Source organism: Lygodium microphyllum, chromosome 15, assembly GCF_053477565.2.
Source record: "Lygodium microphyllum isolate KBCC chromosome 15, Lygodium_microphyllum_v1.1.10, whole genome shotgun sequence".
Taxonomy (NCBI): domain Eukaryota; kingdom Viridiplantae; phylum Streptophyta; class Polypodiopsida; order Schizaeales; family Lygodiaceae; genus Lygodium; species Lygodium microphyllum.
In genome coordinates this window covers 150,769,640-150,795,211 of record NC_141149.1, presented here as the reverse complement: position 1 = coordinate 150,795,211, position 25,572 = coordinate 150,769,640, and the positions used below count along the sequence as shown (strand labels likewise).

General features: G+C 39.6%; 1 protein-coding gene across 2 annotated transcripts in view; it reads left to right on the top strand.

The window, feature by feature from the left end:
* The first annotated feature begins 10,633 nt into the window (after positions 1 to 10,633).
* Positions 10,634 to 25,572, top strand: part of LOC148025220 (uncharacterized) — a 34,256-nt gene continuing 19,317 nt past the window's right edge. The window contains exon 1 of one of the 2 annotated variants that reach the window (XM_087695015.1): positions 10,634 to 11,955. In XM_087695015.1, coding sequence (XP_087551141.1) covers positions 11,413 to 11,955 — 543 coding nt within the window. In that variant the 5' untranslated portion in view covers positions 10,634 to 11,412. The remainder of the gene's footprint in view (positions 11,956 to 25,572) is intronic. The other variant, XM_087695016.1, reaches the window with a different exon arrangement.

Below are 25,572 nucleotides of genomic sequence, written 5' to 3'. Positions count from 1 at the left end.
AAGGCACCTAGAAAACAAATTTGTGACATATTGGGTAAAAATGCAATGTGCTTGATTTTCAAAAGCACATCCCTTTCATTAATCATTGCATAGCAAGGAGTCCATGCTTAAAAATGGAAACAAAGGAGTTTAGAATGGTGGAAGCTCATTTTTATAAGGAGACTAAACCCTAAGAAAAAGAGAATATCCTAAAGGGATAATCCAAAGTCCCTTTTTTGTTTGTTCATTATCCACCCTTTTTTAAAAATGTTACATTCTAATATACACCATTAATATAAATGCCTAGTAGCATTCGTGTTAGTTTACATGACGAGAATATCCTATACAACAAGGCTTATCAAAACCATAATAATAAAGTGAAAGCAAGAAATCTTGTTGTTGTTGTTGTTGTTGTGTGTGTGTGTGTGTGTGTGTGTGTGTGTGTGTGTGTGTGTGTGTGTGTGTGTGTGTGTGTGTGTGTGTGTGTGTGTGTGTGTGTGTGTGTGTGTGTGTGTGTGTGTGTGTGTGTGTGTGTGTGTGTGTGTGTGTGTGTGTGTGTGTGTGTGTGTGTGTGTGTGTGTGTGTGTGTGTGTGTGTGTGTGTGTGTGTGTGTGTGTGTGTGCGCGTGTGTGCGTGTGTGCGTGTGTGTCTTATTCTTACATCAAAGTGGCTCCAAATCTTATTTTCATTTAGTTCTAAAGAACTAGCCCATAATTGAGTTACTTTTGATGCACAACTATATAGATAAGGTACAATCAATGCACTCATATTTTTGTGTTCATCATTTAACATTGCAACAATAATCTCACTCCAAAACCAATAGAAAACAATTATTCCATTTGTAATGACAAAATGAAGTCCTTTCCACAATAATTTGCAAGCCAAAATCCATAATTAAGATGTGAGACTAAAATCTAATGGATGACAAAAAAATCCATAATTAAGATGTGAGACTAAAATCTAATGGATGACAAACATTCATTTTGATTTAAATTTTGACACATTATTTCTAAAATCTAATCTACTATTCTAGATATGAGAGTCAATTTATAACCTAAAAAGCTACCTTTAGGATAGATAAAAGCACCAAAAAGTAGATTTGAGATATCAAATGCTCATTGTGGTGTAGGAAAATTTCAAAGTGTACACATAGAAGACAAGAAGATATGTGATCTTTTGCATGATTTAAAGTGGGTTGTTGAAAATCAGTAGAAAGTACTTGCATGACCAAGTCACACAGGTAGATTTGACATGGAATAAAAGATATCTTGCATATGTTAGAGTGGTGTACATATATGAACCAGGATATTTATGGCACTCTTGTGCTCTCATTACTTCATTATAGCATTTATTCATTCATGTGGTTTAAATAAATGGCAACATGTTGATTATTTAAAACAAATAGTAATTCCTTCATGTGCACTAAAGAAATGCCAACATATTGGATCATTTCCTAGAAACAACAAGGTTGACCAATAAAATGGATGAAAAGCAAATTCATATGGCAACATGACATTTATTGGTCTTAACATAAAGGTGATACATAGGCATTGCATGCCCTTTATTTTGTTTAAGCCACAAAGAGCACGAAGCTTGGGTGAGGCTTAGTCTTTCAATGCTTATACAATAGCATTTACATGTAGATTTGTTGTTGCATATAACTTTGTCTTCTTACTCTTTCTCTTTTATACAAGTTTGCTAGATTTGGTTTTTAACTTTATCAAAAGGAAGTGCAACCTAGGAATAGAACTCACACACCCACAATACTCGACCCACACTAAATCCAAATGGGCTACAAACCCATTGGCTTTTCTTCTTTATCGAAAGGAAGTTCAACAATTTGTAAGGAGCATAACTTTTGTCCACTTGACATTATTATTTGAAACTCTTTATTTTCCTTACCAATGGTTGGCAACTATTGATTTGCCAAAGTTGGTACCTTTTCCATTTGTTAATTTCCTCTAGCTCTTGCAACTATGCTCTTTCAAAAACCTCAAGGTGTGGATGTTTTATAAAACAATAGTTTTTTTTCTATGTCATGTTTAAGAGTTAGTAAACATTGGACATCAAGGACTTTACAGTGTTGTTTTGGATATTTTGTTGTGAGTCTAAGCAATTTTTGGTGATAAAAAATTGTAAAAAGGAAAACCTATTTTTGTGAAAGCTCTTTACTTTTGGTAATTAAAGCCTATTTTTGTGAGCAAAATCTATTTTGTGGAAAGTTACAGATTTCTTTGGTACCCAATTTCAAAATCTATTTTGTGGAAAGTTACAAATTTTTTTGGTACCCAATTTCAAAATTTTAAGGTAGGAAATCCCACATTTTCATGTGGTTTTCTTCATTATATTAAGAAAACTATTGCATAAGTTTAGGCCTAAAATTTGAAGATAACAAGGGCTATTTAATGAAACACTACATCAGGTCAATGATAGATATCGTGTATTTAAGCTTGTTACGATTGCTTCTTTTTGCATGACAACTATCAATGTGTGTGCGTGTGTGGCTATTTAATGAAACACCACATCAAGTTGATGATAGATATTGTGTATTGTTACAATTGCTTTTTTTTGCATGAAAACCATCAATGTGTGTGTGTGTGTGTGTGTGTGTGTGAGATAGAGAATGAAGAATGAAGAATGAAGAACATGACGAAGACTATTATGTCTTGTTCCAAGGTCAATTGATATTGTACCATAAATTGATTCTTTCTAAACACAAATGAGTAACCATTATTTGCAACAAAAAAATACCATCTGAATTTGAAAAACAATTAAAACACATCATGATTGAAGACAACAAAAACAAAGTGCAAAATCACCCTTTTTCATATAAACTTTTGATTCAAAATTACTTGATGTGCTTACGTTTTTATCTACTACACATACCAAGGATAAATGAGAGACAAAGTTTGAAGATTCGCAAAGGAGAATGAAGAAAAGGGATTCAATCCCTAAAAGCTAGGAGTTGGAAAGCCCATCCATCGTTACACCTTAGTATCATGATGATTAAGGCCATTCTAATTTGCTTAATTAATTTAACGGTTCCTAATCTTCCTTGCAAAGCTGCCATATGTATCTTATACTTAATCTATATTTCAAGTCTCATATCCCTTTCTATCTATCATGTTAATCTACGATAAGCAACTCCCTATAATTTACCTCACTTCTTGTAATGCTACTCTACTTGAGACTTTCATATTGATGTATTAGCTTTAATGAAAAATTAATAGGCTTAATCAAGAGACCTATTAGACATTACCTAACTATTCTAATCATGCAAGTGTATGATTTACAAAAGACTTGGATGGCCCTACTTGCAGTTGGTGTGTCTTGTGCTTGCTTGCTTACCATGTGGGTAGCATCTCTTAGCCTCTTAGATACTACTACATAAGCTTTGAATCCTCTTGATGGGGTTCTCTTATTTCGTTCAAATTCCCATGAGCTATGCATTAATAGAGTAATGAGAAGGAAATCACAAGAATGTTTTATTTAGGATTAGAAAAGGGGCATAAGGGGGAGCTAATGAGGGAGTTGGGAAGAAGAAACCAACTTTGTAATGTTAATGAAAGAAAACTAGGATATGTGATGAAGAAGAAACGTATATGATAAAGGGTACTAAAGCAAGATGTGAGTTGGAAATATAGGCATGATTGCAATTGGATATGGAGCTATAGCTAAGCTTATGGCTACTCTAACATCCCTCTTCTGCCCAATCACCCCCCTCTGAATAGTTGAAACAAAAGCTTCTCCCTCATAGTCCCTCAATCTCTCTCAATCTCATACACAAGCTATACTGGAAGTAAGCTTGAACTCAAAAATTATAGATACAAGAATAATATACTCTATTCATTATGCATGCATGTGTGTGTGTGTGTGTGTGTGTGTGTGTGTGTGTGTGTGTGTGTGTGTGTGTGTGTGTGTGTGTGTGTGTGTGTGTGTGTGTGTGTGTGTGTGTGTGTGTGTGTGTGTGTGTGTGTGTGTGTGTGTGTGTGTGTGTGACGTTTACATGCTTGTAGCTATTGGACTTGTGTCATGAACTTCTCTTACAATGTATGGACTTGCCCATGGATATCCATGAGTTACAAGTCTTTTGTACAAACATGAATATAATTCTAACCTACAAGCTTATGATTCCAATAAATATTAATTTGCGCAAGACTGAGCCTAGCTCTCACTTTTTGCAATAACTATTCTTTACATGTTGCACTTGTTTCATAACTAACTCTAAATTATAGCAAACTAGTTTGAGGACTGGAAAATGAATAGATATACAATTTAAAGAGGCATCAACGTCTTAAATATCCAACTATTGACTCTCACTTAATATCTTTTAGTAGTTCCTATTTATAGCAATTGTTCTTTATGGTAGCTTATGAAATTGATGCTTTGAGTAACTCATAATACCCTTGGTAGCTTCTTTCACACTTTCACCTCTGTAACTACTATCTTGGTAATTACCATTTTTAGTTGGTGCCATTTTTAGCAATTCTTGCATCCAATTCACATCATATGTGTTATAAGATCCGAGATACACGCTCAAATTTCTTATACACTTAAAAGATATATGGTAAATGTTATGTTGGCACAAAGAGAGAACATATGAGAGAGAGAGAGAGAGAGAGAGAGAGAGAGAGAGAGAGAGAGAGAGAGAGAGAGAGAGAGAGAGAGAGAGAGAGAGAGAGAGAGAGAGAGAGATTGACAACACAATAGGGACTGGAAGATGGGCCAGTCCCCCCCTTCCATTGTGGAGTTATATTATTGACAAGGTGCAAGCTCCTCCATTACACATAAACCAATTCTTACTTGTAGATCTTGGGAATAAGATCACGGTTCCTTGCACAATATACAACCGGCTAACACTTGCACAACTTGGAAGTTGGCACCTTTTGATCCTTCTTGAGTCTCTCCTTCTCTCCCACACAATATGTGTAGGGATCTCTTCTTGGAGCTTGATTTCAGCAGAGCTTCCGCAGCACTTGCACCTTCTCTCCTACACAATATGTGTAGGGATCTCCTCTTAGAGCTTGATTTCAGCAGAGATTCCGCAACACTTGTACTTTCTCTCCTCCTCTTGGAACTTGATTTCAGTAGGGCTTTGGAACTTGATTTCAGCAGGGCTTTCACAACATTTGCACCTCCTCTCCTCCTCTTGAAACTTGATTTCAACAGGGCTTTCGCAGCACTTGCTCCTTCTCTTCTTCTCTTGGATGCATGCAAAGTGATGCTTCCTTCTCTCCCCCACACCCAAGGAGAACCTCCTCTTTTATAGGCTTTCAAGAGCTTCTCTTCTTGGAGAGAGACTTGAGTGCCAAGATTGGAGAGGTTGATCTTCATGTAAGATGTGGCTATTCCAGGACCAATTTCGAGATATCTCTTTGTGCATTGCTCGGATGAAAAAACATCCAACATGAAAGTTGTAGATCTCGTTGTTTCCGATAATCGTAGCAGGCCGTTTTTAGAGATCGTCCTTCTATCGCAAGATATTTTAGAAATGGACTCACCATGTCTATTTTAAGAAAAACAACTTTTAAACTGTACTCTTAACTTGTGGTCATGCAACCACCTTGAGCTATAAATAAGGAGAGTTTATTAGATTGCCTTGGGCCTCAACCTTAAGATTGAATTTCACACAAAAGCTTGTGTCATTTTAGACCTTAGAAAGAGAAAATCACTTCTCTCCTCACTTCCAAAGAATCGCATCTCTTGTCTTTCTTAGTGAGAAAATTACCTCTCTTGTCTTTCTTAATGAAAGACCTTAAAACCTTGACTTGTAAGGGAGAGGATGACCCCAAATGAATGCAATGCTCATTACACACAAGTAAACGTTCCCAGGCGTCCTCGGATGCACACATAAATACATATACATAATGCTAATGAACTTCCTCTTCTTATAACTCAATCCATCTTCATTTATGTGTAACTCGGTTCTTGTGTATAGTCTTACACTTGGCAGACACTTCTTTTCCCCTTCATAACTTGTACTGCCTGTACCAGATATCCCCGTCACAGTGCTCTGATCACCCCATTAAGTGATGCACTAGGAATACTTGTCTCTAAATGGTCTCATGGCCATGCTAGATCATCATCAACACTTAAAGAAAAGTGGGTTATTAATTTATTGACATAAATATATTAAATAGAGAATTCGTAATAAGCAATCAATTTAGTGACAATATGTTCTAGCTCAATTCTATCAAAGTATATTTGTGAACTTCTCTTACCTTCAATTCCAATGTTTTCAAATTGCAATCTAGTTAGATATTATATTTATATGATCAAATAAAGTTATCATTTTGGGCAGTCTTATCTAACAACACACTCACACACTTATACCCATTTTACTTTTATGATTTATATTCGGATGCATTTGAGCATTTAATTGATTTTCTAATATTCAACATCAATGTCAAACATGTGATATTTGAGAGGTTATATACAAGCTAACTTTAACATTGTAGCATCTAATCGTACAAATGACATGGTTTACATTTAAAGAATTTTTCAACATGTAGAGAGAAGAGAGGTTGATTAACTATATCATGAACATGTTTGTGTTTACATTAGATTCTAAAAAGATTGCATACTGTACAATTTGTGTCTAAATGTATGTGTCACCAACAGTTTTTGTTTGAGGCCATCTACAGAGACACACATATGTATGAGCCTCTTGAAATGGTTCTTTTTCAAAGTTGTCATTTTCATAAGTACTTGCAATTACATACCAAACATAAGCTAGTAAAAATCTTCCTTAAACCTTTAGCCAAAAAGTGAACATGCTCATCAATCTAGTACAATTATTTCTAGTGGGTTTAGGATAGATTTGAAGCTAAGTTTTCAAATTAGATGTTTTGTATTATCTTGTCTACATCATATTGCAGTTGAATTTCAAGCCATTTTAAGCTTTATGCCTCCATTTTTTTTTGTAATGTGATTTGTGTTCTCTTTCAAGAGATATACCTTTGGGGTCTACTCATAGGTTTCAAACTCACACACTCATGGAACTCATCCCATGCACCCACCATTGAGCTATGACCCCATTGGTGCCTCCATGTTAGGTGCTCCATGTGAAGTGTTTCACATTAAGTGGTTCATATTCTCTTATCTACTTCATGATCATTGTATTTTCTAACACTCATAATTTTTTGGCTTTTGCCTTTTTTTTATAGTAAAGTATGCTAGATAACCAAGGAGCTCTTAATATGTGTAGATGGTTTTATATGGGAAATTCATATCTATTTGTTATTTTTTCTCTTAAAGCACACAAACTTGTGTATAACTTGTTCTTTTGTAACCTCTATGATATACCATCAATTTTTGCCACCTTCAAATTGAACTCAATATAGGATACATTAAATCAAGTTTCATTGGATATGAGAGCTCCAACCCATGAAGAGTGGGAAAAAATGGGATGTAAGAAAAGGGTAGAAGCCAAGATCTCATGAAATTTTAATGGTTTGTCCCCACTAATGTAAGCTTTCCAACCAATTGATAGCCTAGTTGGAAGGGTGAGTATGTGAGTTTTGTTAGATCCTTCGACCAAATCCAACAACTAGATGGTGAAGCACACATACGATCCTTTAGGTTAATTAGCCTTTAAGAGATATTGTGTCTCAACCCAACCAAAAATCTAATCATGGCTCCCACATCAAAACCCAAATTTATTATCTTTTAGAATACCTAAGGTGATGCTTATTATTGTTAAAAATCTTTTATGTCTACATGTGCATGTCTCAAATCAAATATATTTCTTCTATTGCACAACACCCCTACTATCAAATATTAGATGTTAGGTACATGTTAGGCAACCAAGAAATTTTCCCATTAGGATTGAATTTTTTGTTCTTTATTCTTTTTGTTAAGATTCACAAGTTTGTTCCACCACTCTACATGTCATGCTACTTTGTAAGAGTATAAAAAATATACATGAGAATTCCATATGAGTTGGCTCCATTGTTTAAGCTTGTATTTGATTAACGAGCTTACATGGGCAACTTATCAAGTTCAAATGTGGGATCAAATGCAAGCAAGTTTATGCATTATAAAAATTTTCTCCCTCTCCAAAGAGAGGAGACTATGAAAATGGAAAAGCATCCAACCAAGGTTTGCTTGTTGTTCAATCCATAGGCATAACATTTTTGAAGCTAAGCTTGATTGCTCGAAACCATGAAGGAGAAAGCAAAATAAATAAACATATTCAACAATCAAAACAAAATTTACTTCTACTTAGTTGCATATTTAGATGAATATGCTGATTAACTCCATCCTCGTTGAAAGACTTTTTGTTATACAAAGTGCAAGTCAGCCTATGGTATGTTTCATATATTGTATATCCACCTAGATGAGAGATGGGATTAGTTATAGATTGTACCTTGAAAAACTTTAACCATTTTTGTTATACAAAGTGCAAGTAAGCCTATGGTACATTTCATATATTGTATATCACCTAGCTCATAGAGGATAGTGATAGATTGCAGAGAGAGAGAGAGAGACGAGCAGAGAGAGAGAGAGAGAGAGAGAGAGAGAGAGAGAGAGAGAGAGAGAGAGAGAGAGAGAGAGAGAGATGGAATGTTGCTACATAGTTGCCCAAACAATAAATATTGTCCACATAGTGTTAACTCTGTTGAGTAGGGTATGTCCCATTTTTGAGAGTTCTATGTTAACTTCAACCACCGTATAACATGCAAGTTGCCATAGTTGAATTCATCCATTCACATGGCTCATAACTTGGTAACATGGACTCACACTAGTAGAATCCACCTATAGGTATCTTTGCTCTTAAATGTACATTTTGTTTTCTTAGACTTTGATTGCTCATGCTCAAGTTTCTTTTTCAATTTGGCATGATCATTTATTGGGCTTAGTTATCTAAAGATTGCTTTTGAGAGAGAGAGAGAGAGAGAGAGAGAGAGAGAGAGAGAGAGAGAGAGAGAGGCATTATTGATGAAGTGTGGCTTAATGTGCAAGCACACTTGTAATGCATGTGTGACTTTGTGCATTGAAAGCATTCCATATCATTGTGGAAAGGGCAGCTTACTATAGAAAGAACAATTCATGCCTTGAGGTGAAGATGTACTTGTTGTGCAAAACATGAAGTTGTACTTGTTAACATGCTAGCTTTAAGAATCTTACATCTCTCTTAGAGTTTTTGCTTTCGTCACTTTGTCCATGAAAAAGCATTATGTATACCATGAAACAAAGATAATTGAGGCACATTACAACTTTTAGAATCATTAGTTGAATAATTTAGAAGTATGTGTGAACACAGGTACTTCTAAGTGTTCGAGATACCATGAAATAAAGATAATTGAGGCACATTGCAACTTTTAGAATCGTTAGTTGAATAATTTAGAAGCATGTGTGAACACACAAAAAGGGTGATGGAAGGTCAATTTAATGTGGAAAAAGAGAGATAAGTAGATGCATCAAGCCATGTGTCACAAAGTAATAATATGAGACAAATGTTACTGGGCGAGTAGACAAAAAATGCGATTGTAAGCTACTCAGTAACTTGTGTTGGCTTTCTTGGTTGTCTAATTTTGCTAATTACATCTTTTCCTAGATGTTGTAAACCTCCCTTTGATCCATAACATTGTTTGAGAGAAGTCACATCAATATGCATGCATAAGATTGGTCCCTCCTTATGTGAAAAGCACTTCACATGACAAGTTCTCTTGTCCCTATACTCACAACATATAAGTTCATAATATGTTTCATCACATTATGCATACTCATCACTTCATAGCAAATTTCTATCTTTTGGTTCGCATACCTCTAAAGTTTAAGAAATTTTGAAGCACTTCAAAAATGTAAGCTCACACTATGGTGCGTCTCGTAAGCCCATTAGCTTTTGAATTTTGGTTGAAATTTGAATGTGCACTTAATATGGGTAAGAGTTGCATACGTGTTTACTGTTAAGATTGGCAAAAGTAGGGGTTTGCACAAGTCTAAGAGGGTCTTATTTTTCAACTTGGCTAATTGCTTTTTAGCTATGTGATACTCTTACTTGGCATCCTTCCATGGTATCATCAAGTACCATTAACCTTGCCCCTTGCCTCTCAAAAGGTTGAAAGTTCTATTATGCATGGAGTGACATGGCAATAATCGGAGAATCAACACATGCCAATTTGAGGTCCTTTTTGTATTGTAACTTTCTATACGAGGGCTATTTAGAGGGTTCTACTAAAGTAAGCACAAGTGTTAGGGTAGATGTGAAAGTAAACAATTGTCCCCCCAAATGAAATGAGTGCCCCCGTTGAATATTACTTCTAAACTAGCGATCCTCTAATTTTTGGAGCTATGATCCAATGAAGAGCACATCCCCCATAAGTGATAGGTGGAGTTTGTTGATCCCCATGGCTTGATAATTTTTTGACACAATGGGAGAGAGTGTTGCAACATTGTCCTTTGAAGAGGTTGTAGCACAAAAAAAAGGCTCTCTCGAGGTTAATCTTTTGAAGAAGAACCGCAATGAATGGCATACTCTAATAAACTGCCATTCCATTGAGGGAAGAAAAGAATCACATTGTTGATCTTGGAAACCTAATCATTAAGCATCCTGACTCCTCTGGAGTCCACGTGTGGCCACTGCTCTGAAATATCGTTAAACTGCAGAACGTGATAGCACTTTCTTTTAGAGTATAAAGAGATTAGTTTCTCTTTATGAAGGAGCCCCCTCTCTGACCGCTGTCATCAGCAGCCCTCCTTCAGACTTCCTTTTCTCTCTAGACTCTCCACATATCTCATCGCTTCCGGGTTGCCTGTGCTGCTGCCATTGCCTCGTAATACTATTCTTGCGAGCAACTGATTTTTCCTCTTTACCGAGCTTCTTTCGATGCATGTGGGAGTGTCTCGCCTCTTCCGCACTGCATTCGCCAACGAAGCTTAGAAGGAAGTTTTCTGTGCCCAGACTAGAACAGATAGACAGGTGCCTGCTCTCTTAAAGGGATCTTTCTGTGCCAAGACAGTCATAGACCAGAACAGATAGCCAGGCGCCGTCGAGGTCCTCTTGCCACCAGGACAGAAATTTCCTCATTTCCGCATGGCGCAAGGAAGCAATGCTGGTACATCAAGAGAGAGTCTCACAAATCCTCGGAAGGTAGGGGCGAGGAAAGCTTCTGAGCGGATCTGATTCTCAAGTAATTTCTGATTCTCAAAAATTCAGGACAAATAAGCGTTTGTGTTGAGAGGTAAGGAAACAATACCACGCATGTTGAAACGACCTTGTACAGACCACAGAAAGAAATGATTGCCTCCTTTGGTGTTTTTACGGCCTTGAATCTGAACCTAATGTGTATGCAAAGGGCTCGTGCCGCAGGAATGTCAGAACTCTATTCGGTTCTCCCATCGCCTCCCATGGTTCTGTTCTACAGTCTGAGTGCCACGTGAAAGACTCTTCAGGTCTCAGTTGGGAGTGGAGCGGAATCCACTGAGCACATGATGGTTCACAAGTTTGCCAAAGGCTCCATGCTAGCATGCAGTGCTGCCAGCAGGTGCTCTGTCGCTGCCATCATCTGGATCCTGGCTGCATGGATTCTTCTTCTGCATTTGTATACATCCCTATACCCTTCTTATTCACAGGTGCCAGATTTTGAAGTCCCAACAAGACGCCAGCCAATATATGGGAAGTACTTTGAAGAAAGGTTCATGGACATAAGACCGCAACGAAGGCCAGGCTCTTCTATATCTGGCCATCGCAAACTTGGACATATTTCAGCAGCTGACGATTTTGTGAATGCTTCTTCAATACGAAGGCACTTGTATTTTCCAGACAAAGGTTTGGCAATAGATCCTTTAAAGTGCTCGGACGATGACAAGTACTATTTCTATCCAGGTAGGATATGGCACGATACAGAAGGCAAGCCGATTCAAGCTCATGGAGGTGGAATCCTCTATGTTGAAGAAACCAAGACGTTTTATTGGTACGGAGAGAATAAAGATGGTCAGACTTATCGGCCGCATAAGCGTGCCACTGCAAGAGTAAGGGTTTTACTCACCTATGTTTAAGTAACTTGAACTGTGGATTATGTGTACGAGGCTTGAAGTGTGCATGCTTTGGATGCTATCTTGATTATTCTGTACATTCACTGGCTAGCCTTCGCTTGAACTATCTACTGGCTTGGCATTGAGTGACCATCCTCTTACTAAGTAGAGAAGTTATTGTTGGATTTAGGGAAGGGTACATATACCTAGATTTTGCAGATCCAGATGCTGATTCGAAGCAGGGAATCCTAAAGGATGAGCAGCTTATAGACAATAGGGTCAGATATAAAGGTAGACTGTTTGTAATGATGATGGACCCTCTACCTCTTCTTCAAAAAGCATATGTTATCCTAGAACAAGGCATGACAACTTGAGCATCATTTAGATTGCAGTTTGTGTGTGTGTGTGTGTGTGTGTGCTGTCTCATGTGGCTTTAAGGCACCTTGGGATTGTTCCTATCACATTATAACTACTCTCTAAAAAAGTGAGTGCGTGTGTGACACCTCCATAAAAACAAACAAAAATAAGAAGGTAAGAGGTGTTTAAATAAGAAGAAGCTTTCTATTAACCATTTTATCACCTTTATGGGGGTAGACTAGTTAGTGGAATAGTTTTCAAATTTTGGAGTTTGAGTCCAAAAGGCATGACAAGAAACTCATATAATCCAAAAGATGACTTGAAAGTTGTCTTAGGCATATTCTCCAGTCTAATGTGTATCTAATGATACCCACTTTTTTTCAAGCCTTTTAGGTAATAGCTGCATTGGAAGCGATCAAGGGAAGCAATCAACATACATTTTAAAAAATGACATGCGATCCTTTTCTAACTTAGACATATTTCCAACATTTTCACTATTATTCTAAGCCTCAGTAAAAATCAAGTACATTGAAAGATGATTTTTCATTACTTAAGAAATGACAGCAGACACAACATGGACAAATTTTTCTTTTAACTTTACATCAAGTGCGAGTGTCTTTTTTTTATGTTGAATAGTGATCTTTTGTACGAGAATCAATCATTGCATACATTTGATGGCACCATGGCATTTCAAACAACACATCACAATCCTTAAGTGAAGCAATAAATAACTCTTTGCTGTTTACATATCCTTGTATATGCGACTGAAGCTTTCCAATAAGCGGTGTGATGAGCTTTGTATGGCCTTTATATGCCATTTCAACTTTTTCCATGAGTCCCATCCTATCCTCTCTAATGTCTAGACGAGTTGGCATGTTAAGAGAGATGAAGTTGACTTGTGCATCATTATCAAAGAATATCAATGCATGTTGATCGCTAATTTTATCCCACGCTTTGCACAACTCAGTAGTATAATCATTGGGTTGATTAGTAACAATATCGGGCACCAATCCCATTGATGTTTTGGGCTTTTGTCACAAGGAGGTGAAATCTTATTGCTTTGCTTAGCATTTGATTAAAAGTTAATCAAATGTGTTAATGTCACTTGTACATGTGAGATACAAATTAATTATTTGACAATGTGAGACCTAAGATCTTGAGATATCAATTGTGAAAGACAAAAGTTGCAATAAGTTATACTTGACAAGTACTAGGTGATATTCGATGTTAGACTTGAGTCGCAATTGATTGGCTACTAATGTCAGTGGTGGTAACATTAGAGACTAGGTATTAATTAATTAATTAATATCAATCTAAGGTTAAATAATTGCTCAAGGATACTTGAAAGACAAAAATGTCTAGCCAATTTAATTATTGTCTAGTGAAATTAAATTTTTGAATACTGTAATAATTATTATATTAATTTTTAAAATTAGTATTTTAGAAATTAATTTAATAGGTTAGATAATGCTAAAAAATGAGATAAGAAGATTTTCACTTGGCAAAACTTGCCCATGCAAGTAGTAAAAACGTTTTTGGGGGTTAGTGGAAGTCTATTCTAGTTATCGTGAGAGAAAAAAAGGTTGTTAGAGAGCAAGGAGAGATTGTTGATGTGATTTGCAGCCACTAAGGAGAACCACCAAGGATTAGTCCTACCGCATATGACAGCAGCTTGGAGCTCTCCAAGAGCAGGTGATAGCAGCCCAAGGTTCTTTTGGTGCAGATGATAGTATATAGGAGGGGAACAACAGTCTTTCTCGTGGGTCTAAGCTGCAAGTGATAGCTTCCATGGCTGTTTGAGTAGGGTAGTAATAGCTTTTCAGCGCTTCTTGCTATGAAACTATTAAATTTCTCTCTCTACAATAGTCTCTCTCATCTCCCCAATCATTTCTCAAGTTATCTCAATATTTTCTAGCAGTTTGAGCAATGAGAAGAAGAGATTTCAGTCAATCTTCGCTGTAAATCCTATTTATAGCAAAAATTAGGATTTGACATTCATCTCGGGATATATGCTTAGAATTGAGGGCCTAGGACTTGAATTTCAATAGATGAAATTGAGGAATTGAAGAAGATTCAGGAGGCCAGCTAAACAATATTAGATTTGGGTCCGAAATTGTCTTTCAAGGAGCAAGGTGAAGGCCAATCTTTACTATAAACCCTATTTGCAGTAGAAATTAGGATTTGACACTCATCTCGGGATGTGTGCTCAAAATTGAAGGCTTAGGACTTGAATTCCAATAGCTGAAATTGAGGAATTTCGAGGAGATTCAAGAGGCCAGCCAACCAATATTAGATTTGGGCTTGAATTTGTCTTTCAAGGAGCAGGGTAAAGGTCAATCCCTAACAAACCAAGAGGTAAATTGGTTTGGAGGCTTGTTGGTTAGTTTTGACAGCAAGGGGCACTTGGATTAGCGGAGGAGATTAGAGGATCTCTATTGTACTCTCCTTCCATTTGCAATACAAGATAAAGAAATACCACAACGGACGCTAGTTTTAGAGCCAATAGGTATCCAGTGTTCATGTTTAAAGTGGTAAAGTGTACATTTTTAGTTTACGTGAATTTTATGCTTGCTATAACTAGTGCTTAATCAGGTTATTTATCACCCTATCCGAGTAGAAAGGCTAGTTTTATGGTTCCATCTCTGGGATACATCAATTCCCTTGACTTGGTGGACTTGAGGCACTTGATTGTAGGTCAAAAGCTTTTCTCCAGTACTGAAATTGTATTTGGCTATGTATCACAACAAGAATACCTTTAGATAATGAGACAAGATCAAGCAGGGATGATGCCTCTCGATCTGAAAATTCACAAAGTGTTGGGAAAAATGCAATGCTTGATTTTAGACAAGGCATGTAGCATGGACAACAAGTTGATAATGTTGGCTTAGACTAAAATGTGGGTCCTTCTATGTAACAAACCTTTTGTATATCAATTGTTACCAAGACATATTGGCTAAATGATTCCAAATTAATTTGATGCTCGAGTACTTTGAAAGGCGATTTGTATTATTTAAGTGTTTCAAGATATGATTAAATATTCATCTTTCTATTTAAGGGTGGCCAATGGCCAGAATTGTAGCAGTCATGTTTGTCATGCCTTGTCATCTCCTGCCTGTGAGCCTCAGTCTGAGTCAGATGAGGACTTTAGGAGCTCTGACTTGTCTATCACTTGTTTTGACGGAGGAGGTAGCTCATTCTAGAGCACTCAGTTTATTGCATTTCAGTGCATTTTCTCCTCTAGTCGGGATTTTATGTGCATTTCCCGGGGCAGTTTCTGCATTCTTCAGCCTGCCTCACCTGCCGGACATTGTCCACTCTTTTTGGGATTTTTCTGAGCATTCCTGGCATTTTTACCAGCATTAAATGCTGGTTGGATCAGCATTAAATGCTGGTCGGACATATTTATGGCCTCAAATTTCAGGTCGGCCAGTTTTTGGGTTTTTTGGCTATTTATAGCCATTTTCCACTTGGCAGTCAGTTGTATTATCATCTTCCCTCCTTCTTTGGCAGGTGCACACTCCGACTCCGTCATCTTCCTCCGTCTTCGGTGCTGCCGTCATCATCAGCCTGATCTGGTGCCCTCACTGACGCTTCGGGCTGCGTGCAGGGATTGATCAGTCCACAGTTTTGTATTTAGCATTCATTATAGTCAGTGCAGATTTTCTTCCTTCATTTTCTACTGTCTCTCTCTCCTCCTCTGTGTTCGTGTTCTTCTTCCGTTGTGCGCTCTCACAAGAATGCCCTATAATTATACTTGGGTCATCATTGATAAGATGCCCAAGAGATTAGAGGTTTAGTCGGGTGGTTAGATTGACTAGAAAGCTCAGATGACTAAGACTTTTACGCTTAGATAGTCACATTGACGAGAAGCCCATATAATAAGCGATTTTAGAAAGTGAAACTAGATGCTCATTCTCTACACCATGGAGAACTCAGCTCTCGTAAGCCATAACATGGCCATCTTGCATAAGAACAGCCCCATTACTGTTATTACATGTATCACATTGAATGACGGATGGCTTCCTTAGATCGGACAAGATAAGTACATGATTTTAAGTCTTTTCCTTTAACTTTTCAAATGCTGAAATTTCCACTACTGTCCATTTAAATGGTAATTCTTCTTTTGTAAAGTATGCAATGGAGATGTAATTTTAGCAAACTCGCGTAGATACTTCTTGTAGCGAAACATAAACCCAAGAAGTTGTGGATCTCATGCATATTTTTCAAAAGTGGCCATGATTATATCGCCCTAATCTTTGCAGGGTCCATATAAATACCGTTAGTCGATACAATATGCCTCAAAAAGTGGATTTTATGCAAAATGAATTTACTATTTTTTGTCATTGATAACCTGCCTTTGCTTATGCATTTATTGAACACAATGTCCAAGTGCTTTCTATACTTTGCCTCATTCTTTCAGAAGACAATCAAGTCATTAAAGAAAGTGCCCACAAATGCTCCATGTGGCTTGAAGATGCGATTCATCATATGATTAAAAGTAGTAGGGGCATTTGTAAGTCCAAAAGGCATCACAAGAAACTCATGTAACCCAAAAGATGTCCTGACGTTGTCTTAGGCCTATCCTCCGGTCTAATGCATATCTGATGATACCCACTTTTCAAATCTATATAGCTGAATATGGCTGCCCCTTGCAATCTATCCATAACATCATCTATCCGAAGTATTGGAAACCAATTCTTTATTGTGATCTTGTTCAGAGCACGATAATCAATGCATATATACCATGAATCATCCTTTTTTTGCACCGAAAGCATGAGAGAACAAAAAGGGGTTGAATCGACCCTTTTTCTAACAGCTCATTCATTGGACACCAAATCTTCTCTTACTGGGCTGCAGTGACTCTGTAGGGTGGCTTATTAGGTGGAGTATTGTTTTATCTTGGTTAATAGGGGGTTGCCTAGGAAAATTAGTACAAAAGGACTCCACAAATGGATGGATTTGTGAAGAGGTGACTTTGGCTGGGTGGAAATTTTATGGGGAACTAGTTCAAGAGTGCTCTGTCTGTGAGAGTGCGTTGCGGAAGAGGGAATACGAACACGGAGGGAGAGAGAGAGAGAAAGCAGAAAATAAGGAAGAGAAATCTACACTGACTGAAATGAATGCTGAATACACTGAAATGGACTGATCAGTCCCTGCACGCAGCCCACAGCGTCAATGAGGGCACCAGATCAGGCTGATGATGATGGCAGCACCACCACGGGGAAGAAGGAGTGTCGGAATCTGCAAGACAAGTGATCAAGTGGGGAGGGGGCTGTCTATAAATAGGCAAAAGGACAAACCCTAACCCTAACCCTAAAATGGGCGTAAACCCTAAAAATGCCCTAAAATGGGCGCCCCACATCAGTGACCAAAAAGTGGCTGGGCAGCCAGTGGCTGCCCACTAAAAGAGGCCAAAAAGAAATACACATCCTAAGACAGCCAATCGAGAGTGACTAGCCTCCCCCATCATAACACATGACAGACATGTCAGAGCTCCTAATGTCCTCGTCTGACTCAGAGTGAGGCTCACAGGCAGGAGATGACAAGGCATGACAAACATGACTGCTAACACCCCCTCTCAGATCCTGGATGTGGCTGAAGGCCAAGGGAGAAACAGATCCTGGGGTGGCAAGAGGAATGCCAAGGTCGATGAAGTCCGTCGATGTAGACTGCCGCTGAAGGAACTCCTCACGATCCTGGGAATCCCCCTCTAAAACACTAGGGGCCAGGGAATCCACAGCCGAATCACCGAGATCGTCCCCCTCTGAAAGGGATGGGGGGTACGAGGGAACCACCGGAGGAGAAGGTGGGGGATGGGAAGGAACCTGTGGAATAGAAGGTGCACAAGCAGGAACGGGTGTAGCAATAGACTGCCTCGGAGGACCCTGCATCAAAGAAGGGGAATGGAGCCTGTAAAGCCTGCTCTCTTGCCAACCTGTAGATAAGATAGCTCCTGTAAAAGAATCCTCAATAACAACGGCATGCTCGGTGAAGATCACTCGTGTGCCAAGCCTCGTAAGACCATAAACTGAGAGGAGGGGAAGGCCCAAATTCGGAACATGTAGGGCCTGTGAAAAGGAGCTCGAAGGTCGGTCAGTAAACAAAGGCAATGTGCCAACACCACTAATAGGCACTGATAAAATGTCACCAACAGTGACTGAACCCTTTGATGGACGGAGATCCTGTAACAAATCACCTCGGGGAGTCATATGACTCGAAGCACCACTGTCCACTAACCAAGGCTGCGCAGAAGACACTGCAGCCACAGAAGAAGGATCCTCCTCCAAAGCATGGATATGAAGGAACACTGACTCATGGGTAACAGCGAGTGTAGAGGTAGAAGAAGGCTCCGATGTAGATCCACCCTTCACTCCCGGACGAAGGTGAGGGTACTTCTTCCAGCATTTCTCCTCGGGATGTGTCCCTTTCCCACAGTGTGGGCACTTCGGTCTCTCTGAATCTGAGTCAGAGCTTGAAGAACTGTCCTTCTTCTTAGCCTTTGACTTCTTCTTATTCTTCTGTCCTCCCGAACCTGCAACAAAGGCTCTAGTGGAGTCGGATCCACTAGCACTGACCTCTCTGAGTCGCTCGTCATGCTCCAAGACAAGCGGGGATAGCTCCTCCCATAGAAGCTTCTCACGGGTCCTCGATGTAAGAAGGCTGGTGTAGAAGACATCAAACCGAGGCGATGGCAGCTGAGTCAAGAGAATCATAGCCATGTCTTCAGAAGATATCGTCCGACCGAGGGATGCAAGCTCATCCCTCATATCCTGTAATCTGTTGATGTGGTCCTTCATGGAAGGACTATCATCAATAGCGAGCATCCGCAACTTCTTTTCGAGAGTTATCCGGTGGGCAAACGTCTTCTGTTGATAGAGAGACGCGAGCTTTCTCCACACGTCTGCTACAGTCTTCAACCTGTGAACATGAACAAGGACAGAATCCTGCAAACTCAGAAAGAGGAAAGATCTGGCTCTAGAATTGAGCCGATCCCATAATGCTGCACGATCCATAGATGTCCCATCTACGGGATCCACCTTAGGCCGGGGAATAGGAACAGAAACAAGCTCCCAAAGATCGAAGGAGTCCAAGATACACTCCACCTTGCAGGACCATAGAGAAAAGTTGGAGCCATCCAACCGGTCCTCTTTGGGCAGCTGAGGAAGTACGGGTACCTGTACAGGGGGTACCAAAGGCTGCATCTTCGGCCCACTGGAAGGGGCTCGTCGAGATACATGAATAGAAGGGGGATGGGAAAGAGGAATAGACTCCGGACGACGGTCCTCGTGATAGAAATCACGCCTCCGTTTAGATGAGTGTCGAGACAAAAGCTCGTCATTTGAGTCATCAAAGCCCGTAAACTGATGAGAAGACATCTTCGATATCTACAAACACCAAACACAACAGGGGAAGGTTGCCGGTGTCGAAACACAAACACCAAAAGCTCCTGAGCTGGCTGCCTTGCACAGAACGCAAGGATGATGTCAAACGCAAGTGCTAACGATGCAATCACCACAGAAAAAACAGCCTTCTGCCTCAAAACGCAGCTTGGGAATAGGTCGCCAGCAGGAAAAGAGCCGCCTGAAGATGGAACAACAGCCAGAACAGCAAGGCGCAGGCTGGAGGAGTGTCGCCCAGCTGGAGGAGGGCCGCCCAGGCTGAAAACGCAAGCAGGAAGAGGTTGGTGATAACGTGGCAGCCACTGGAGAAGGCGCCAGCAGCAAACGCAAATATGTGACACCAAAACAGGCCGCCTTGATCAAGGAGATGGTGCAGAAGATGATGCCTCAGCTGTTGGAGACGTCTTGACCAGCAAACGCAAAGTTGTGGGTGTTCTCCTGCGTAAAACTCAGCTCCGTGTACTCTCCTTCGGCTCTGATACCATGTGAGAGTGCGCTGCGGAAGAGGGAATACGAACACGGAGGGAGAGAGAGAGAGAGAAAGCAGAAAATAAGGAAGAGAAATCTGCATTGACTGAAATGAATGCTGAATACACTGAAATGGACTGATCAGTCCCTGCACGCAGCCCACAGCGTCAGTGAGGGCCCCAGATCAGGCTGATGATGATGGCAGCACCACCACGGGGGAGGAGTGTCGAAGTCTGCAAGACAAGTGATCAAGTGGGGAGGGGGCTGTCTATAAATAGGCAAAAGGACAAACCCTAACCCTAACCCTAAAATGGGCGCAAACCCTAAAAATGCCCTAAAATGGGCGCCCCACATCAGTGACCAAAAAGTGGCCGGGCAGCCAATGGCTGCCCACTAAAAGAGGCCAAAAAGAAATACACATCCTAAGACAGCCAGTCGAGAGTGACTAGCCTCCCCCATCATAACACACGACAGACATGTCAGAGCTCCTAATGTCCTCGTCTGACTCAGACTGAGGCTCACAGGCAGGAGATGACAAGGCATGACAAACATGACTGCTAACACTGTCTCTGATGAAGAGCTCAATTGGGTAGTAGAAATTTTTGGGCACAAGGAGACCTGGCCCACTACAATTACCCCTCTAAATGTCCTCCCTCTTCGTGCTCTAAAAACCCCTGAAAGAGTTAGGCTTGACAAGGCTAGGAAGAGGAAGGATTTCCATAAGCCAACTCAGGTATTCTTTTCCCTTTGACTCCTTAGAAGTCTGGGAGAGAAGGTGCAAGAGAGTCTAGAAGGCTACCCTAGCCTTTAGATTAAAACTCCTCATGTGGAGGGTTCTCTTTCTGATGCTGCCTACCAAAAAGAAAACACCAGTATCTTTAAAGAACCCAACCCCATGTGCGTCTTCTGTAGGAGGCAACAAAATTCCACTATTGTGGGAGTGCTTTTGAGTGAGAAAGATCTGCGAGAAGTTAATTGTCAATGTAGGTTTATTTAGTATATTCAACTTCAAACAGGCAATATTGGGTGACATGGGCATGATGACTAGATAAGTATGGATGATTTGGGTAGTAACTTAGTATACATTTTCAAAAATGACATGCGATCCTCCTCTAACTTAGACATATGCCCAACACTCACCATCATATTTATCCTTTGTAAAAACCAAGTACGTTGAAAGATGATTTTTCATTACTTTAGAAATGGTACGTGTAGATACAACAGGGACAGATTTCCCTTTTAACTTTACATCAAGTGTGAGTCTATTTCCCTTATGTTGAATGGTGATCTCTTTTGCACAAGAATCAATCACTGTATGCATACAATGACACCATGGCATTCCAAGCAATACATCATAACCCTCAAGCGGAGCAATGAAGAACTCTTCGCTGTCCACATATCCCTGTATATGTAATCGAAGCTTTTCAACGAGTGGTGTGATAGGCTTATGCCATTCCAACTTCCCCCATGGGTCCCATCTCATCCTCTCTGATTCCTAGACATGCTGCTATGTCTACATAGATGAAGTTAGCTTGTGCACTAGTATCAAAGAAAATCAATGCATGCTGATCCCTTATTTTGCCCCATGCTTTGCACAACTTAATAGCATCATCGTTGGGCTGATCACTAACAACATTGCGCTCTAATCCCATTGATTTTTTGGGCTTCTTTTGCTTAGGATCTCCGTGTTTTTTTGATTTTTTAGGTGGTTGCCTATTGGAATAGTCCCTTGCAATGTGACCCTCTTGTTCATAAATGTAACATTTATTTGCAGCTATCAATCCCTTACCTTGTGTCAATGTTCCGAGCCCTTTTTTTGCTGTTTTGGCCTCTTTTTAGGCTGATTTTCAGATCTGCCCTTTTTCTCAGCCTTTAGACAACCTTTTATTCAGCTTCTCCCCACTCTCTATCCCTTGCAATGTGACCCTCCTGTTCACAAATGTAACATTTATTTGCAGCTATCAATCCCTTACCTTGTGTCAATTTGCATGTTTCTCCTGCAAATGCTTTTGAGTCTTGAAATACTTCAAGCTCTGATGATTAGTTTTAATAAGGAATTCATTGCCTAAAAGATAATGTTTCCATATCTTCAAAGCATGAACCACTGCTAAGAGCTCCTTTTCATATATGTCATACCTTTTCTCCACATCATTTAGACGGCGGCTTTCAAAGGCTACGGCATGGCCTTCTTGATTTAGCACTGCACCAATACAATCATCGCAAACATCTGCTTCCACCACAAATGGTTTTACCAAATCTGGAATGATAAGAACAGGTCCAGAAGTAAGAGCTGTTTTCAGCCTTGCGAAGGCTGCCTTCTCTTTTTCCTTCCATTGGAAAGAGGTCTTCTTCTTTGTAAGGTCATGAAGTAGAGAAGCCATATGTGCAAAATGCTTGATGAAGCGGCGGTAATAAGAGTATAAGCCAAGAAACGATCGCACCTCATGTACATCATGAAGATGAGGCCATTCTTGGATCTTTTCAGGATCCATCTGAATCCTTTCAGAAGAGATGACATGCCCAAGGTAATTTATTTTAGGCATGAAAAATTCACTCTTTTTACCATTTACCAAGAGTTGATTTTGTTGAAGTAATTGTAGAACAATCTCCAAGTGCTGATGATGCTTCTCTTCATTCTTGCTAAAGACAAGAATATCATCAAAGAAAGTACCGACATATTGTCGATGCTCTCTAAAGATGCGCTTCATCATTCGATTAAAGGTGGCTGGTGCATTGGTTAATTCGAAAGGAACCACCAAGAATTCATAAAGACCGTATGAAGTGCGGAAAGCAGTTTTGTGTACATCTTGTGGTATTACCCTAATTTGATGATAACCACTCTTTAGATCAATGCAGCTGAAAACCTTTGAGCCTCCTAGACGATCCAAAATGTCGTCAATTCTGGGAATAGGAAACCGATTCTTCACAGTGATTTTGTTGAGGGCTCGATAATCAATGCACATCCTGAATGTGCCATCTTTCTTTTGAACAAGAAGAACCGGTGAACAAAATGGTGAGCTACTTGGCCTAATTAGCCCATGGTTGAGTAGGTCTTCGACTTGCTTTCTGATTTCTTCTTGTTGAGGACGGCTCACACGGTATGGTGCTATATTAGGAGGAGAATTGCCCGGAATAATATCAATATGATGGTCTTCTTGCCTTTCTGGGGGAAGCTGATAAGGAAGACCTTTCGAAAAACAATCTTTATACTTTTCCAAGAGTTGAAGTCGCTCTTGGTTTTCAGCATTCATATTATCTTTTACATCAGTGACATAAAGCAAACAACATTGAACACAATCCTTAATTGCTCTAGAGACTTGTATATGGCTTACTATAGGTATGGTGTCTCCAGAAACTCCAGCTTGGATCTCGTACTTCTTGCCTTTGTTGGTGAGTTCTACCTTCTTTTTCTGAGAGAAGATGGTTGAATCTACTCTATGATTCTAGGGTATGCCAAGAATCACATCGCAACCATCAAGGTCTCCGATACAGAAGGTATCTTCGTCATTGTAGCCTTGAATTTGAAACTTGAGCTTGCCAATGTAGGGTGTCACAGTCTTCACTGTGTCACCTTCATCGGCATTTAAAGCTTGGCAAACTTCTACCAGAGTGTCCATCTCTTCATTCTTTAATTCAAGCTCTTTAGCTAATTGCAAGGAAATGACATTTTCATTCGCCCCAAGATCTATCAAGAATAGTGTTTGCTTACCTTGCAACTGTCCCCAAGCTTTTAATAATTTGCGCATCTCCGGAGTGCGAGTTGTGTTTGCAACTACATTATTGATAGCATTGATTTTTACTGGCGACTTAGGCTTGTTGTCAGAAATCTTGCTTTGTCTTTTGTTTGGACATTGCTTCGCTATGTGGCCTGTTTGTCCACATTTAAAGCACTTCCCTTCTTTCGTGAAGCGCTGCTTTTCTTCTTCGGAAAGTTGCTTTGCTTGTGGGTATAGATTGGAGCGAAATTGAGGAGCATTAGAAGGTGCATAGGGCTTCATCTTCTTTTGATTTGATGGTTGCTTTTGCCGCTGTTTTTGTCCTTCATTTGGGGCTGAATACTCCTCATCATCAGCTACTCTCTTCTTATCATTCTTTTGGAATGATTTGTTGCCATTGTGCTCCATTTCCCATGTCTCAGTATGGTCAATGAGTTCTCTGAGACTAGAACAATGATAATGATTAAGAGCAGTACGAAGTTTAAAATGCAAACCTCCTTGAAACTTCCTAAGCTTTTCCGAACTGCTGATCTTCTTGAAATGTTGAACCTTCAAAAGTAGCTCCCAAAATCTCTTGGTATAGTCACCAAGTGACTCATTTTTCCTTTGTCAAAGCCGATCCCATTTCATTTTTACATCTCTTTTGAAATGAACAGGAAGAAATTGGCTTTGTATCATGCGAACAAAGGACCGCCATGATTTTGGGGCAGCATGATCATATTCCAACCCCGTCCACCAAGTATGGGCTAAGTCGGTCAAATGTAAAGTTGCAAACTTAATATTTTCTTTTTCTTTATACTTGTCACGACCATACAAAATTTGAAATTGACGAATAAACTTCAGAAGAAGATCAGGATTTCGGGAATCATCATACATACTGAACTTGATCTTCTTTTCAAGTTGAGATAGTGACTTAGTCTTCTTCTTTTTCTTATGCCTTCGTCCATGTCCGGATCTTGAGGTTGAAGATGATGAAGTGCTTGTTGGGGATGAAGATGGAGACGAGGGTGAAGAATGTCGACGCCTTTGACGATGATGAGGTCTTCCATGAGAAGGGTGTGACTCTTCGTCACTAGAAGAGAGTCCATCAGAGTAGGCGCCAGATGACTTTGAAGAAGAGGATGAGCTTCGACGCGATCTCTTTCTTTGTCTTGAAGTAGAATGGGACTGCCTCTTAGAAGTAGTTGGACTTCTTGATCGGCTCCTTTCATTGGTATGACTTTGTCTCCTTGAAGCAGATGGGCTTCTTTCCTTGAATTCTTTGGGATTCTCAACTTTTTCTAGTTTGAGAAGTTGCTTACGAATTTGCTGATTCTCCTCTCTAAGACTTTGAATGGCTTGAAGGATAGCACTTGACTGATCCATTGAGACTCTAAGAAAAATATGCTCAAGCACTCAATGCAAGGGCTGCAAACAAACAAACTTATAATTGTAAGCACTACCAGTGTTGGGGTGAGGACCGAGCCAAAGCTCTGATACCATTGTAAACGCCCCGAACAACGTAGTATGCTTAACAATTATGATATTCGCTTGTTTTCGAGATTTAATACAAAAGAGAATGAACACTTAAAGCTGAAAATGAAAATTACTCACAAAATTACAGCCATGAAAATGTAAAAGTAATGGAGACAAGATTGAGGGTTGAAGATGGGCAAACCTCCCCCCTCTCCCCC